This window comes from Trachypithecus francoisi, unplaced genomic scaffold, assembly GCF_009764315.1.
Source record: "Trachypithecus francoisi isolate TF-2019V2 unplaced genomic scaffold, Tfra_2.0 Lachesis_group20, whole genome shotgun sequence".
Taxonomy (NCBI): Eukaryota; Metazoa; Chordata; class Mammalia; order Primates; family Cercopithecidae; genus Trachypithecus; species Trachypithecus francoisi.
The window spans coordinates 71,003,063-71,020,628 of NW_022681466.1; the positions used below are offsets into that span (position 1 = coordinate 71,003,063).

Sequence of the window (17,566 nt, forward strand, 5' to 3'; positions counted from 1 at the left end):
ATGTTCTTCAACATATGGAGGTATTCTAAAATGGGATAATACTGGTACCTACCTAAGAGGTCTATTTAGAAGATAAGTGCATTAATACAGCGAAGCGTTTGGAACAGTGCTTAGTTTAGCATGGGGTGTTTTATTTGTGAATGACTTTGTTGAATGAATGCATAAATACTTGAAAGAACACAACCAAAAACCAAACCTCAGTTAACAAGTCAAGGTGAAAAACTTCAGACTCTACTGGCAGCAACAGATTGTGGGTGTCCCAGACACAGGCTGGTTTCCTGTGGTGGATCTGTGTCTAGGCTATTATACAATGAAGGGAAACTTCCCTGGATCTAAACAGACTTAACCATGTTTAATTAACTTGTGAGGATTATGTTCTTCAGAATGGTGATTTTAATCACCCACCCATTGTCTCCAAACCATGAAAAGTTCCAGAAATTTGATTTTGTTACTCAAACTTACTGTAGCAAAACTGCCTGTGGATCCAAAAGAAGTGATTTCGAGCATTTCAGTTTTCTGATTCATAAGTTTCGATCACACCTGCTGCAAGCACATGACAGCTTTCCCCCACCCCCAAAATGCCTGCATCCCAGTGTTAAAATACTCCCTGCAAAGGTGACTTCAGGAAGTGGTAATTGTGTTGAGGACCTTTATGTGAATATAATGGTTGGAGCACATCCTCTACTGAGGGAGGACTGAAGGGTGTAGTTAGTCTAGAGTTTTGGATAAATCAGCTTTTTCTTTTTTTTTTTTTTTTTTTTTTGAGGCGGAGTCTCGCTCTGTCGCCCGGACTGGAGTGCAGTGGCCAGATCTCAGCTCACTGCAAGCTCCGCCTCCCGGTTTCCGCCATTCTCCTGCCTCAGCCTCCCGAGTAGCTGGGACTACAGGCGCCCGCCACCTCGCCCGGCTAGTTTTTTTTGTATTTTTAGTAGAGACGGGGTTTCACTGTATTAGCCAGGATGGTCTCGATCTCCTGACCTCGTGATCCGCCCGTCTCGGCCTCCCAAAGTGCTGGGATTACAGGCTTGAGCCACCGCGCCCGGCCTAGCTTTTTCTTTTTTCTTTTTTTTGGGACGGAGTCTTGCTCTGTCGCCCGGGCGGGAGTGCAGTGGCCGGATCTCAGCTCACTGCAAGCTCCGCCTCCCAGGTTTACGCCATTCTCCTGCCTCAGCCTCCCGAGTAGCTGGGACTGCAGGCGCCTGCCACCTCGCCTGGCTAGATTTTTGTAGTTTTTAGTAGAGACGGGGTTTCACCGTGTTAGCCAGGATGAGCTTTTTCTATATAGTTTTGGGGTACATTATCATTAGTATTATGTTTCTGTTACTGGTGTTAAAAGGACAAAGATGACAGTGATATTAGGAGAGTGTGTCATTGTAGTTATTATTTGTGCGAGCTGGTACAAAGCACTGGTCGTAGAATGTTTGGAGAGATTGAGAAGTTAACTTTTCTTACTCTTGAAGGAATAGTGTGCTGGGTGGTGTGCGTCTGTAGTCCCAGTTACTTGGGAGGCTCGGGTGGGAGGATCACTTGAGGCCAGGAGTTTAAGGCTACATAGTGTGTTATGATCATGGGCCTGTGAATAGCCACTGCACTACATACAGCCAGGGCAACGTAGTCAATGAGACCCTGTCTCTTGAAGCAATAAGTGTCTCCTGACTCATGCTACTTCTGTTCCTTAATCTGCTACCTTAAGGGATGAGTGGGGGGGGTTAGGGTAGAAGAGTCAGTGGGATTTTAAAAATGAACAACTCCTGCAAACCGGTAATGAAAAGACAAATAATTAAATATTTGGCAAAATGTTTGAATAGATATTTCTTCAAAGAACACACAAAAGGTTCATAAGCACATGAAAAGATGTTCAACACTATTAGCTATCAAGGAAATGCAAATCAAAACCACAAGGAAATACAGCTTCACACCCACTAGGATGACTAGTTTAAAGCATAACTAACAGATGTTCCTGAGGATGCAGCCAGATTAGAATCCTGCGTTGCTAGTGGGAGTGTAAAAATGGTGCCGCTCCCATAGAAAAGTTTGGAATGTCCTTCCTCAAAAAGCTAGTTACTATGTGATCCTCAAGTTCCTCCTAGATGTGTACTCAAGGGAACTGAAAGCGTATATTCATACAAAAACATCAAGAGTGTTCGTAGCAGCATTGTTTATAGTAGTCCAAAAGTGGAAACAACCCAAACGTTCATTAACTAATGACTGGTTCCCCCCGCCCCGAGACCAAGTCTTGCTCTGCTGCCAGGCTGGAGTTGAGTGGCACGTTCTCGGGTCACTGCAACCTCTGCCTTCTGTGTTCAAGCGATTCTCCTGCCTCCTCCTCCTGAGTAGCTGGGACTACAGGTGTGTACCACCACACTCGGCTAATTTTTGTTTCTTTAGTAGAGACAGGGTTTCACCATATGTTGGCCAGACTAGTCTCGATCTCTTGACCTCGTGATCTGCCTGCCTCAGCCTCCCAAAGTGCTTGGATTACAGGTGTGAGCCACTGTGCCCAGCCTTTTTTTTTTCCTTTTTTTTTTTCTCTTGGAGACAGAGTCTTGCTGTGTTGCCCAGGCTGACCTGCAGTGGTGTGATCTCAGCTCACTGCAGCTCCCACCTCCTGGTCTCAGGTGATTCTCCTGCTTCTGCCTCCCGAGTAGCTGGGATTACAGACGTGCGCCGTCAGGGCAGGCTCATATTTTTTTTTTTTTTATTATACTTTAAGTTCTAGGGTACATGTGCATAACGTTTATATCATGTATAACTCCCCAATACAATCCCTCCCTCCTCCCCCCTCCCCCTGATAGGCCCCAGTGTGTGATGTTCCCCTTCCCGAGTCCAAGTGATCTCATTGTTCAGTTCCCACCTATGAGTGAGAACATGCGGTGTTTGGTTTTCTCTTCTTGTGATAGTTTGCTAAGAATGATGGTTTCCAGCTGCATCCATGTCCCTACAAAGGACGCAAACTCATCCTTTTTTATGGCTGCATAGTATTCCATGGTGTATATGTGCCACATTTTCTTAATCCAGTCTGTCACAGATGGACATTTGGGTTGATTCCAAGTCTTTGCTATTGTGAATAGTGCCGCAATAACATACGTGTGCATGTGTCTTTGTAGTAGAGTAATTTATAATCCTTTGGGTATATACCCAGTAGTGGGATGGCTGGGTCATATGGTACATCTAGTTCTAGATCCTTGAGGAATCGCCATACTGTTTTCCATAATGGTTGAACTAGTTTACAATCCCACCAACAGTGTAAAAGTGTTCCTATTTCTCCACATCCTCTCCAACATCTATTGTTTCCTGACTTCTTAATGATTGCCATTCTAACTGGTGTGAGATGGTATCTCATTGTGGTTTTGATTTGCATTTCTCTGATGGCGAGTGATGACGAGCATTTTTTCATGTGTCTGTTGGCTGTATGGATGTCTTCTTTTGAGAAATGTCTGTTCATATCCTTTCCCCACTTTTTGATGGGGTTGTTTGTTTTTTTCTTGTAAATTTGAGTTCTTTGTAGATTCTGGATATTAGCCTTTGTCAGATGAGTAGGTTGCAAAAATTTTCTCCCATTCTGTAGGTTGCCTGTTCACTCTGATGGTAGTTTCTTTTGCTGTGCAAAAGCTCTTTAGTTTAATTAGATCCCATTTGTCAATTTTGGCTTTTGCTGCCGTTGCTTTTGGTGTTTTAGACATGAAGTCCTTGCCCATGCCTATGTCCTGAATGGTACTACCTAGATTTTCTTCTAGGGTTTTTATGGTATTAGGTCTAACATTTAAGTCTCTAATCCATCTTGAATTAATTTTCGTATAAGGGGTAAGGAAAGGATCCAGTTTCAGCTTTCTACTTATGGCTAGCCAATTTCAGTTTTGTATTTTTAGTAGAGACGGGGTTTTGTCATGTTTTGGCCAGGCTGTTCCTGAACTCCTGACCTCAGGTAATCCACCCGCCTCCCAGAATTCTGAGATGGCGTGAGCTACCGCCCAGACTTAATGAATGGATTTTTAAAGCATGGTATATCCATACAATAGGTGAAGTACTGATGCCATGCTACACTAGGTGTGAACATTGAGACCATGCTATGGGAAAGAAGCCAGTCACAGCAGGGTCCATACTGCAGGTTCTGTTCATAGGCACACCTTGTTTTATTGTACTTCACAGATACTACATTTTTACAAAACAAACGGAAGGTTTCTGGAACCTGCTTTGAGCAAGTCTATTGGTGCCATTTTCCAACAGCAGGTGCTCACTCTGTGTCTCTGTTTCGGTAACTTGTGCAATATTTCACACTTGTTTTTTGTTTGAAACGGAGTCTTGCTCTGTTACCCAGGCTGGAGTGCAGTGGCCCAGTCTCTACTCACTGCAAGTTCCACCTCCTGGGTTCACGCCATTCTCCTGCCTCAGCCTCCCGAGTAGCTGGGACTACAGGTGCCCACCACCACGCCTGGCTAATTTTTTTTTTGTATTATTTAGTAGAGACAGGGTTTCTCCATGTTAGCCAGTGTGGTCTCGATCTCCTGACCTCGTGATCCGCCCTGCTTGGCCCTTCTAAAGTGCTGGGATTACAGGTGTGAGCCAAGACGCCCAGCCTCAAACTTTTCGTTGTATGTTATAGTGGTTATCTGTGATCAGTAATCTTTGACGTTACTATTGTAATTGTTCTGGGGATCCATGAACTGAGGGAAATTAATATGTGTATTCCTTTTTGTTTGTTTTTTGAGACAGAGTTTCACTCTTATTGCTCAGGTTAGAGTGCGATGGCGCCATCTCAGCTCACTGCAGTTTCTGCCTCCTGAGTTCAACGATCCTCCTGCCTCAGCCTCCCGAGTACCTGGGATTACAGGCGTGCACCACCACGCCTGGCTATTTTTTTGTATTTTTAGTAGAGATGGGGTTTCTCCATGTTGGTCAGGGTGGTCTTGAACTCCTGACCTCGTGTGATCTGCCTGCCTCAGCCTCCCAAAGTGCTGGGATTACAGCGTGAGCCACCACACCCGGCCTGTATTCTTTTGCTATTGATTTTTTGAGACAGGGTCTCACTCTGTCACCCAGGCTACAGTCTTGTGATCATGGCTCACTGCAACCTTGACCTCCTGGGATGAAGCAGTCCTCCTGCCTCAGCCTCCTGAGAAGCTGGGACGACAGGCACACATCACCCTGCCTGGCTAGTTTTTGTGTTTTTTGTAGAGATGAGAGGTCTCACCTGTTGCCCAGGCTGATCTTGAACTCCTAGGCTCAAATGATCTTCCTGCCTTCGACCTCCCAAATATTGGGATTATAGGCATGACCTCTTGTTTGTGTTCTGACGCCCTCTCTGCCTTCCCTTAGGGTTACCTATTACCTGAAACACAACAATATTTAAATTAGGCCAATTAACAACCCTGCAATTGCTTCTAAGTGTTTAAGGGAAAGGAAAAGTCCCAGTCTCTCACTTTAGGTGGAAATGATTAAACTGAGTAAGGAAGGCTACCTTAAAAGCCGAGATAATGGTCTGAAAGGTGGTCCTTGCACCACAGTTGTGAATGCAACGGAAAAGTTCTTCAAGGAAATTAAAAAGTGCTACTCCAGTGAACACAGCAATGATGAAAGCAAAACAGCCTTATTGATGACAGAAAGTTTTAGTGGTCTGAATAGAAGATCAAAGCTGCCACACTATTCCCTTAAGCGAAAGCCTAATTCAGACCAACCCTCTAACTCTCTTCAAATTTAAGAAAGCTGAGAGAGGTGTGAAAGCTACAGATGTAAAGCTGGAAGCCAGCAGAAGTTGGTTCATGAGGTTTAAGGAAAGACGCCATCTCCATTACCTAAAAAGCACAAGGTTGGCTGAGCGCAGTGACTCACGCCTGTCATCCTAGTGCGTTGGGAGGCCGAGGCGGGCAGGTTACGAGGTGAGGAGTTAAAAGACCATCCTGACCAACGTGGTGAAACCCTGCCTCTACTAAAAATACAAAAAAATTAGCTGGGTGTGGTGGCAGACACCTGTAATCCCAGCTACTTGGGAAACTGAGGCAGGAGAATTGCTTCAACCCAGGAGGCAGAGGTTGCAGTGAGCAGAGACGTTGTGACAGCACTCCAGCCTTAGCGACAAAGTGAGACTCTGTCTCAAAAAAAAAGTACAGGGTCAGGTAGCAGGTGCTGATGTAGATGCTGCATCTAATTATGCAGAAGATTTAGCTAAGATTATTGATGGTGACCACACCAAATAGATTTTCAGTGTAGACAAAACAGCCTTGTATTAAAAGAAAATGCTGTCTAGGACTTTTCCTAGCTAGAGAGAAGTCAGTGTGTCTGGCTAGGACAGGCTGATGCAGTTAGGGACTGACGCAGCTGGTGACTTTAAATTGAAACCCGTGCTCATTGACCGTTTCAGAAATTCGAGGCCTCTGTAAGAATTATGCTAAATTTACTCTGCCTGGTTTATAAATGGAAGAGCAAAGCCTGGAAGACAGCAGTTCTGTTTACAGCATGGTTTTCTGAATATCTTAAGTCCACTGTTGAAACTTAGTACTCAGGAAAAAAAAAAAAAAAAACTACCTTCAATGTATTACTGCACATTGAAAATGCCCCGAGGCTGGGTGCAGTGGTGCACAGCTGTAATCCCGGCACTATGGGAGGCCGAGGGGGTGGGGCACTTGAGCATAAGAATTCAAGACCAGCCTGAGGAACATGGCAAAACCCTGTCTTTACAAAAAATAATAAAAGTTAGCTGGATATAATGGTGTACACCTCTGCAGTCCCAGCTACTCAGGAGGCTGAGGTCGGAGGATTGCCTGAGCTGGGAAGGTTGAGGCTGTAGTGAGCTGAGATGGTGCCACTGTTGTATCATCTTGGGTGACAGAGTGAGACTGTTTCAAAACACACCATACAGTTCTGTCTTTCTCTCACACTCACACACTGTACTTGGTCATCTGGAGGGAGCTCTGATGAAGTTGTGTAAGGAGAGCAAGGTTTTTTTTTTTTAAATAGAGACGGGGCTTCACTAGTCCAGGCTGGTCTTGGACTGGTCTTGGACTCCTGACCTCGTGATCCACCTGCCTTGGTCTCCCAAAGTGCTGGGATTACAGACACGAGCCACCATGCCCGGCCTGCAATGTTGTTTTTATGCCTGTTAACACACTAGGTGGGCAGATCACCTGAGGTCAGGAGTTTAAGACCAGCCTCACCAACATGCTGAAACCTCATCTTTACTAAAAATAGAAAAGTTAGCCGGGCGTGGTGGCGTCCGCTTGTAGTCTCAGCTACTCAGGAGGCCGAGACAGGAGAATTGCTTGAACCCTGGAGGCAGAGGCTGCAGTGAGCCGAGATAGTGCCACTGCCTGGGCGACAGAGCAAGACTGTCTCAAAAAAAAAAAAAAGTTTTTCTGTGGGTAAATGCTGTCCAGCAGCATCAGATGCTACAAAGAAATCATGCAGGAAAGGAAAAGTCCATCAGCGTGGCAGACTTCATTGTCTTGCTACGGCCACTCCAACCTTCAGCAGCTGTCACCCTAGTCAGTCAGTAGCCATCAACATCAAGGCAAAACCTTCCAACGGCAAAATGTTATCACTTGCTGAAGGTTCACATGAGCATTAGCATTTTTTAGCAATAAGGTGTTTTTAAATTAAGATATGTACATTGTTGAGACATAATGCTGTTGTACACTTAATAGATTACAGTGTAGTTTAAACATAACTTTTCTATGCACTGGGAAACACAAAATTTCATGTGACTTGCTTTATTGCAATATTTTTTTTTTGCAGTGCTCTGGAACTGAACCCGCAGTATCTTCCAAGGTATGCCCACACCTGAAATGTGCATAAGAGACAAGTGTGTAGAGGTGGAAAGTAGATAGTGGTTGCCTTGGGCTGGGGTTCGGGTACATGGGAAGTGATCGTTAATGGGGTTCGGGCTTTTCTTTTGGAGTGATGAAAATCTAAAATTGTGATGATTGCAGAATTCTGTGAATATACTAAAAACCATTAAATGGAAGAGTTTATTTATTCATTTTTTGGAGACAGAGTCTCTCTCTGTCGCCCAGGCTGTAGTGCAGTGGTGCCATCTCGGCTCACTGCAACTTCCGCCTCCCAGGTTCAAGCAAATCTCTTGCCTCAGCCTCCTGATTAGCTGCGGCTACAGGCGCGTGCCACCATGCCCAGCTAATTTTTGTATTTTTAGTAGAGATGGGGTTTTACCATGTTGGCCAGGCTGTTCCTGATCTCCTGACCTCGTGATCCACCCACCTTGACCTCCCAAAAGTGTCGGGATTACAGGGGCTCACCCCAGCTCCTGGCCGAATGGTACACTTTAAATGGGTGAATTGTTATGGTAGGCGAATTATATATAAATGTATTATTAAAGGGATAACTGTCGCTTCTATAATTTTACCAGTCTGTGCATTGTTTTGTTTATATCTAAAAATGAAGGCATTTATGCTTGAATCTGAAACAGTAGAGCATCGCTGAGTGTTATATATTTCCCCTTGCATTATAAAAATACTAAGTCTTCATTATTGAAAATTTGTAAAGCACAGAAATTTGAAGAAAATTAAATCATGTGGAATATTCGAGATACGTAACTTAAATTTTTGGTGGTATTGGACATCTGTGTAGTTTTTCTGTATAGAATATTGTAAAGCCTTAAAATTAAAAGAATGGTACTGTTTTTGTGTAGCTGGGTTAAGATTTACTTTGCCATCAGTTTAGAAAGTTTAATTGGCCAGGTGCGGTGGCTCACGCCTGTAATCCCAGCACGCTGGGAGGCTGAGGCAGGCGGATCTCAAGATCAGGAGATCGAGACCATCCTGGTTAACACGGTGAAACCCCGTCTCTACTAAAAATACAAAAAAATTAGCCAGGCGTGGTGGCGGGCGCCTGTAGTCCCAGCTACTCAGGAGGCTGAGGCAGGAGAATGGTGTGAACCCGGGAGGTGGAGCTTGCAGTGAGCCGAGATCATGCCACTGCACTCCAGCCTGGGCGACAGAGCAGACTCCGTCTCAAACAAACAAACAAAAACCCCGAAAGTTTAATTACAGGCTTACCTCTGAGTTATATTTGACTTGCTGGTTTTTGAGAATGAAACTAGTGTGGAGGTGAGATTACTTAGTCCACTGCTTCTAAATTTAGCCTGTTTCATGACTATGGTTTAGAAAACAAAATTGGGCATGTTTTAAATGAATGCTTTCAGACTCCTACAAGTGAATTAATGAGTGGTCTTATTACCATATTGTACAATTTTGTGTTTCTGGAGACAGAATCTCACTCTGTTGCCCAGGCTGGGGTGCAATGGTGTGATCTCAGCTCACTGCAAGCTCCGTCTCTGGGGTTCAAGCCATTCCCCTGCCTCACCCTCCTGAGTAGCTGGCACTACAGGCGCCTGCCACCATGCCTGGCTATTTTTTGTGTTTTTGTTTTTCCTTTTTTTTTTGAGATGGAGTTTCGCTCTTGTTGCCCAGACCGGAGTGCAGTGGCGTGATCTCCTCTCGCTGCAACCTCCGCCTCCCGAATTCAAGTGATTCTCCTGCCTCAGCCTCTCGAGTAGCTGGAATTACAAGCATGTGCCACCACGTCCGGCTAATTTTTTCATATTTTTAGTAGAGACGGGGTTTCTCCATGCTAGTCAGGCTGGTCTTAATCTCCCAACCTCAGGTGATCTGCCTCCCTCAGCCTCCCAAAGTGCTGGGATTACAGGCGTGAGCTACCATGCCCAGCTTAATTTGTGTATTTTTAGTAGAGATGGGGTGTCACCATGTTGGCCAGGCTGGTCTTGAACTCCTGACCTCAGGTGACCAACCTGCCTCAGCCTCCCAAAGTGCTAAGATGGCAGGTGTGAGCCACTGCACCCGACGTGTCATCCTTCTTTAATGGTTCAGAATTGCATTAGAAACCTCAGCTTGAGGTGTACAGTTAAACGTGCCACTTCTACAGGTACGATTCCCTGAGCTCTCCTTTGCACAAAAGCCCCTCACTTCACCCCTGCACCTTGATAACCATTTGCTTTGTCTTTTTAGTTTGTGTTTTTTGTAGTTTGATACAAATGGAATGATAAAGTCTTTTTAATCTAGCTCTTTTCACTTAATATCTTTTTGAGATTATTCCATGTTGTTGCTTGTTACCAGTTAATTATTTTCTCCCCTCCTCCTCATCTTCTCTTTCTGGACACAGGGTCTCTTGCTCTGTCATCCAAGCTGGAGTACAGTGTTAGGATTATACAAAGTAATTGTGGCTTTTACCATTACTTTTAATGGCAAAATCCGCAGTTACTTTTGCACCAACCTAATAGCTCACTGAAGGCCTGAATTCCTGGGCTCAAGCAATTCTCTTGCCGTAGCCTCCTGAGTAGTTGAGACTACAGGCACACACCCCCACACCCAGCTAATTATTGCAGAGACAGTGTCTCACCATGTTGCCCAGGTTGGTCTCAAACTACTGGGCTCAAGTAATCCTCCTGTCTTGGCCTCCCCAAATGCTGCGATTATAGATGTGAGCTACTGTGCATGGACGTGAATTCTTTTCTTTCGAGTGGTGTTCCGTCTTACAGATGTGAGCATCAGTGTACTTACTCATTTCCTCTATGGATGCACATTCGAGTGGTTTCCACTTTTTGGCTATTATGAATATAGTTGCTGTGAGTAAGTGAGTGTGTAAAAGTCTTTGTAACGGTTTATTTATTTTTCTTCTGTATAATACATAGAACTAGGATTGCTGAGTCGTGGTAAATGTTTATTAAAACATTGCCAATTTTTTTCAAAGAGACTTTACAAAATATTCTCTTTTTTTTATATTCCCAAAAGGATTAATTTTTGAAACATATTTTCCTGGATACTTTAGGCACACTCCTCTTAATTTAGTAGTGTTTTGGTTTTTGTTTTGTGTTTTGGTTTTTTTTTTTTTTTTTTTTTTTTGATACGGAGTCTCGCTCTGTCACCCAGGCTGGAGTGCAGTGGCACGATCTCAGTTCACTGCAGCCTCTGCCTCCCAGGTTCAAGCAGTTCTCCTGCCTCAGCCTGCGTGGTAGCCGGGATTACAAGTGTACACCACCATACCCAACTAATTTTTGTATTTTTACTAGAGACGGGATTTCACCATGTTGGGCCAGGCTGTTCTCGAATTCCTGACCTCAGGCGATCCATCAGACTTGGCCTCCCAAAGTGCTAAGATTACAGGCGTGAGCCACCATGCCCACCCAGTTTAGTAGTGTTTTATGAAGTCACCATCTCTTTCATACCTGCTAGTTAAGGTATGCTTATTCTTAGGGTGTTAGTGAATGCTAAGGATGCTTATTTAAATGCAGATAATTTTTGTTGTTGTTGTTGTTTTGAGACGAGTCTCGCTATGTTGCCCTGAGTGGCAATACAGTGATGTGATCTCAGCTCACTGCAATCTCTGCCTCCTGAGTTCAAGCTATTCTGCTGCGTCAGCTTCCCAAGTAGCTGGGATTGTGGTGGTGTGCATGTTGGCCAGGCTGGTCTTGAATTCGTGACCTCAAGTGATCTGCCCACCTTGGCTTCCCACAGTTCTGGGATTATAGGCATAAGCCACTGCATCCGGCCTATTTAAATTTAAATTTAAATTAAGTTAAATTAATTAATTTATTTATTTTGAGATGGAGTCTCCATCTGTTGCCAGACTGGACTGCAGTGGCACAATGTTGGCTCACTGCAATCTCCACCTCTCGGGGTCAAGTGATTCTCCTGTCTCCGTCTCTGGAGTACCTGGGAATACAGGTGCTCATCACCATGCCCAGCTGATTTTTTTGTATTTTTTGTAAAGACAGTGTTTCACCATGTTGGCCAGAATAGTCTCTATCTCTTGACCTCGTAATGCGCCCACCGCAGCCTGCCAAAGTGCTGGGACTACCAGCATGCCCAGCCTCTATTTTTATTTTATTATTTATTTATTTATTTATTTATTTTGTGACAGAGTCTCGCTCTGCCACCCAGGCTGGAGTGCAGTGGCACGATCTCGGCTCACTGCAAGCTCCGCCTCCCGGGTTCACCCATTCTCCTGCCTCATCCTCCCGAGTAGCTGGAACTACAGGCGCCCACCACCACGCCCGGCTAGTTTTTTGTATTTTTAGTAGAGAAGGGGTTTCACCGTGTTAGCCAGGATGGTCTCGATCTCCTGACCTTGTGATCCGCCTGCCTCAGCCTCCCAAAGTGCTGGGATTACAGACTTGAGCCACCGCACCCGGCCTATTTTTGTTTTTTAGAGACAGGGTCTGACCGTGTTGCCCTGGCTGGTCTCGAACTCCTGAGCTCAAGAGATTCTCCTGCCTCAGTTCCCAAAGTGCTAGGCCACTACTACTGGCCTAAAATGCAGATTCTTGAGTCTCATCACCAAAGATTCAAACGTGCGTAATGTTGGAGAGCCACGTGGTAATATGGCATCAAAATAAGTTTCTGTTAATGTATTTATTCAGTTACTATTTCTTGTGCTGTTGCGCTTTGCACTCCCACGCTGTTGTGTTAACTGTGTCTCCCTGTGCTTGCCATAGATCCCAAGGCTTCTCTGGGCCCCTTTCTTTGCTCGCCACCTAGTGGTAACAAATAGGAGTCATCAGAAGTTTCACCAGAAGTAGCTTCATATGAGGAAGGATAGAAAACATCCAAAGTCTGTTGGTGGCCAGCCATATACTCTGTACATTTTTGCTGTATGAACAAATTGCCCCTTCTCTTGTTTTTTTGGAAATACTATTTATTTGTAAGACAATACGTTTTAGAATCTGTAAATTCTTAATCTTTCTCTTAAACTGGCGGTTTTTTTTTTTTTGGCTGAACAATGGTTAGGTATGCCTAATTATCTTAGAGAAGTGCTTTCAGACCACACTAAATTGTATTAGATAGTATATGAAGTCTTCCTGATTCCATAGAACTTACATTCTAGAGTCTTTGCATTGGCTCTTAGTTTGGTTTCCTTTACATGTTTTTGGCTTTTTACTCATATTAGTTTTGATGATTATGAAATTATTTTTGTTAAAATTTTTTTCCAGTAGCTTGACAGAAAAAAACCTACTTTGAATGGGATATGTTAAGAAAACTTCCAGTGTGTAAGATCTGACTTCCTTTTCCCATGCAGAAATGGTGGAGTCAATGAAGAAAGTAGCAGGGATGGATGTGGAGCTGACAGTTGAAGAAAGAAACCTCCTATCTGTTGCATATAAGAATGTGATTGGAGCTAGAAGAGCCTCCTGGAGAATAATCAGCAGCATTGAACAGAAAGAAGAAAACAAGGGAGGAGAAGACAAGCTAAAAATGATTCGGGAATATCGGCAAATGGTGAGATTACTGTGCCGTCGTCCCCCCTTATCCACAGTTTGAGTTACCTGTAGGACAGTACACTAAGAGGTTTTGAGAGGAAAGGAGACTACATTCATATAACTCATTACAGTATGTTATAATGTTTCTGTTATCTTTGTGTCTAGTTTGTAAGTTAAACTTTCCCATGGCTATGTATGTGTAGGACAAAACATAGTCTATATCAGATTTGGTATTATTCATGGTTTCAGCACATCCACTGGCTGGTCTCAGAATGGACGCCTCTTGGGTAAGGGGGAACTGTTGTATTTTCAAGCAAAATGATGACTGTTTTTTAAACAAATACGATGGGTTGGCTGGGCACGGTGGCTCATTCCTGTAATCTCAGCACCCTGGGAGGCCGAGGTGGGCGGATCACGAGGTCAGGAGATCCAGACCATCCTGGCTAACATGGTGAAACCCTGTCTACTAAAAATAGAAAAAATTAGCCGGGTGTGGTGTCGGGCACCTGTAGTCCCAGCTACTCTGGAGGCTGTGGCAGGAGAATGGTGTGAACCCGAGAGGCGGAGCTTGCAGTGAGCCGAGATCGTGCCACTGCACTCCTGCCTGGGTGACAGAGTGAGACTCCATCTCAAAAAAGAAAAAAAAAAGGAAAAAAACCACACACACAAAGCAAATATATTGGGTTAATTTGTCTCAGTCCTCTTCTCCCCGCCCCCCCCCAGACTCGCCCTGTTGCCCAGGCTGGAGTGCAGTGGCCGGATCTCGGCTCACTGCAAGCTCCGCCTCCCGAGTTCATGCCATTCTTCTGCCTCAGCCTCCCCAGTAGCTGGGACTACAGGCACCCGCCACCATGCCTGGCTAATTTTTTGTATTTTTAGCAGACACGGGGTTTCACCATGTCAGCCAGGATGGTCTCGATCTCCTGACCTCATGATCCGCCCGTCTCAGCCTCCCAAAGTGTTGGGATTACAGGCTTGAGCCATCGCGCCCAGCCCTTTTTTTTAAAAATTTTTTTAAAGAGGAAGTTTCGCCCTTGTTGCCCACACTGGAGTGCGATGGTGTGATCTCAGTTCATTATAACCTCTGCCTCCCGGGTTCAAGTGATTCTCCTGCCTCAGCCTCCTAAGTAGCTGGGATTACAGGTGCCTGCCACCACAACTGGTTAATTTTTGTATTTTTAGTAGAGACGGGGTTTCACCATGTTCGCCAGGCTAGTCTCGAACTTCTGACCTCAGGTGATCTGCCAGCCTAGTCCTCCCAGAGTGCTGGGATTAGAGGTGTGAGGCACCACATCTGGCCTAGTTTTTTCAACAGAATAAAACATACCAGAGTGGGACACTGTAAGCATAAGGATTATTTAATGAAGTTATTTTACATACTGTGTGTGTATATGCATATATAAAATGTTTCTCATTGTAGGTCTTGTTAAAAAAGTTGTATAGCTATCACTCTGATGCAGCGGTTTTTTTTTTTTTTTTTTTTTTTTTTTTTGGAGACGGAGTCTCGCTCTGTCGCCCGGGCTGGAGTGCAATGCCGGATCTCAGCTCACTGCAGCTCCGCCTCCCGGGTTTACGCCATTCTCCTGCCTCAGCCTCCGAGTAGCTGGGACTACAGGCGCCCGCCACCTCGCCCGGCTAGTTTTTTGTATTTTTAGTAGAGACGGGGTTTCACCGTATTAGCCAGGATGGTCTCTATCTCCTGACCTTGTGATCCGCCCGTCTCGGCCTCCCAAAGTGCTGGGATTACAGGCTTGAGCCACCACGCCCGGCCAGCGGTTTTCAATTAGAGGTGCTTTTGTCCTTCAGAGGACATTTGACAATGCCTAGAAATACTTTTGTCACTTGGAGGGTACTGCTAGCATCTAGTAGGGTGGAGACGGGATGCTGCTTACCATTCTACTGTGCGCAGCACGGCCCCACAGCAAACTCCAATAGTGCTGCTGGTGAGAAACTGATTTAGTGGAAGAGACAGGCACGTAACGCATGAAAGAGAACAGGGAAGAGAATTACAGGGCAGGTGGAAAGTGAGCTTGGTTGGGAGAGGGAAAGGTGGGGGAACCACAGTTACTGACTCGCCAGCTGTACTGGGCACTGTCCTGAGTAGAGAAATATTTTTATTATATGTATTTGTGCAAGGTAGTACATGAAATCTTTAAAATAGCACTGGAAGGGGGAGGTATTATCCCAACCTATGAATGCACAAGCCAGGATTTTGAGTGTTTAACATACCTGAGGTCACTCAGGTGTGAGCTGGGGACGGGCGTGGTGTCTCCTGGCTGTAACCCCAGCTCTTGGGGACGACAGAGGCAGGAGGATTGCTTGAGCCCCGTAGTGGGCAGAAAAGTGAGACCCTGTCTCTAAAAATAAAGTTGTAAGCTGGGGTTGATGTGTTAACCATTACCCTGAAATATGTTGGGTCAAAGAATTTGGTCAATAGAAAAGTTTTGTGTCCCAGTGGAAGGAGGAGGTGAGAAAGTGCTGAAGCCCAGGAGCTCCACTATGGGGTTTCTGTGGGATTTTGGCTGCCTGGGAAAGGGAAGTGGGAATCAAAGAGAGCAACTGATAAAGTGGGAGAAGATGTAAAAAGCTCAAGAGTCTGATGTCTTAGATGAGATACATGCATTAAAAAGAAAAGTGGTGAGGCGCGGTGGCTCATGCCTGTAACCCCAGCACTTTGGGAGGCCGAGGTGGGTGGGTCACACCTGAGGTCAGGAGTTCGAGACCAGCCTGACCAACATGGTGAAACTCCATCTCTACTAAAAGTACAAAAATTAGCCAGGCATGGTGGCACATACCTGTAATCCCAGCTACTCAGGAGGCTGAGACAGGAGAATCGCTTGATTCTCCTGTCAGGAGGCGGAGGTTGCAGTGAGCCAACATCAAGCCACTGCACCCCATCCAGCCTTGGCAACAAGAGCGAAAGTGAATCAAAGAAAGAAAAAGTAAAAAAGAGTCCAGTTGTCTTGATGAGCCCCTAAATAGAAATTACAAGAGAAGAGGAACTGAAAAAGGAAGCCATGGGCCCAGAGTGGAGTGTTACAATTCAGACTGCTAGTATGAGGCAGTGCGGTCATGGGTGTGGACAAGTGGACAAGTGGCGACAAGCCTGTCTTAGAGTAGAGAGCCAAGAACTTGTTGAATGGAACATGGCCGCACCATACCTTGGTGTGATCTCAGGTATCAGATCGGTTTGCTGTAGACATTCAGTGAATCTGGGAGAAGGGTGTAGAGATCTACTGAGGACAGAAACTGAGAAATAGAACGTAGAATGTCAGCTTGTGAGGAGGAAGGGTTTGGAGTAATAGGAGAGCAGTCATTGACTGTGCGAGGAGCTGGGAGAACTTAGAAATCTTCCTTCTCCTAGACCAGTCTCTGTTGGAAAAGCCTTCAGGGCGGTGGTTTATTCAGAAAATGGTTTTGCTTGGGATAAGGATGTGATTATAGAAGAAAAAGTGAGAGAATGTTTTGCAGTGAAACGGAGGTTCCAGGGGCATGGAGAGGAACCTCATGAAAGTTCAGCAATAGTACGTGAGTTAATAGCAAATAGGAAGCAAGCTGGGGATGTGCGTCGAGAGGTGGTGTACGTGCTCAGCATTATCAGTGGATAGAGATGGTGGCAATAGCTACTTTGGTAGATAGGTTTTTGGTATCTTAACTAGTTACAGATCTCTGCCATTTAAGGAATTGCCTGGTGACTGTTAGGAATGTGAGTGCTGAAGACAAACTGCCTGCATTTAAATTTTGATTCTATCCCTTGCAACCGGCCTGAGTTCAAATCCTAGCTCTGCTTATTAAATTCTTTTAAGTTGATCTTAGAACAATGTCTTTACATTGCTACCTCGTGAAAGAAGTTAATTCATGTAATTGACCAGCATTTATCAAGAAGCATCAGTGTTTTAGTCATTGGTAATTCTGTAACTGTGAAGGGAGTGTGGGGGCTGGTGTATGTGCACCTGCATGTGTGTATGTAACACTTAATGGCATGCAGAAAGGAAACCATGCTTTTTATAACCTAGAGGCAGCTTTTCTCTACTTTTGTGTCAAGAAGGAAGAAGGGAGTTGGGAGAAGGTTATTAATTCTTTTTAGTACAATACTAAGCTCCTCAAAACCAGAGATACATAGAATGTGTAATAATTTGTAGAATTTCTAGACTTAATCAGATTTTTAAAAAAAATTTATTTTTATTTTTTCAGGTTGAGACCGAGCTAAAGTTAATCTGTTGTGACATTCTGGATGTACTGGACAAACACCTCATTCCAGCAGCTAACACTGGCGAGTCCAAGGTTTTCTATTATAAAATGTAGGTTCTATACTAGAAGGGAAAATGTAAGATTGAAAGTTGG

General features: G+C 44.7%; 1 protein-coding gene across 3 annotated transcripts in view; it reads left to right on the plus strand.

Moving 5' to 3' along the window:
• The window catches only part of YWHAE (tyrosine 3-monooxygenase/tryptophan 5-monooxygenase activation protein epsilon), a 63,162-nt gene that overhangs the window by 29,011 nt on the left and 16,585 nt on the right, over window positions 1-17,566 (plus strand). For 2 of the 3 annotated variants that reach the window (XM_033185194.1, XM_033185193.1), the window contains exons 2-3: window positions 13,042-13,241; window positions 17,417-17,523. In XM_033185194.1, coding sequence (XP_033041085.1) covers window positions 13,042-13,241; window positions 17,417-17,523 — 307 coding nt within the window. Of the gene's footprint in view, window positions 1-7,728; window positions 7,762-13,041; window positions 13,242-17,416; window positions 17,524-17,566 lie in introns of all 3 variants that reach the window. The other variant, XM_033185195.1, reaches the window with a different exon arrangement.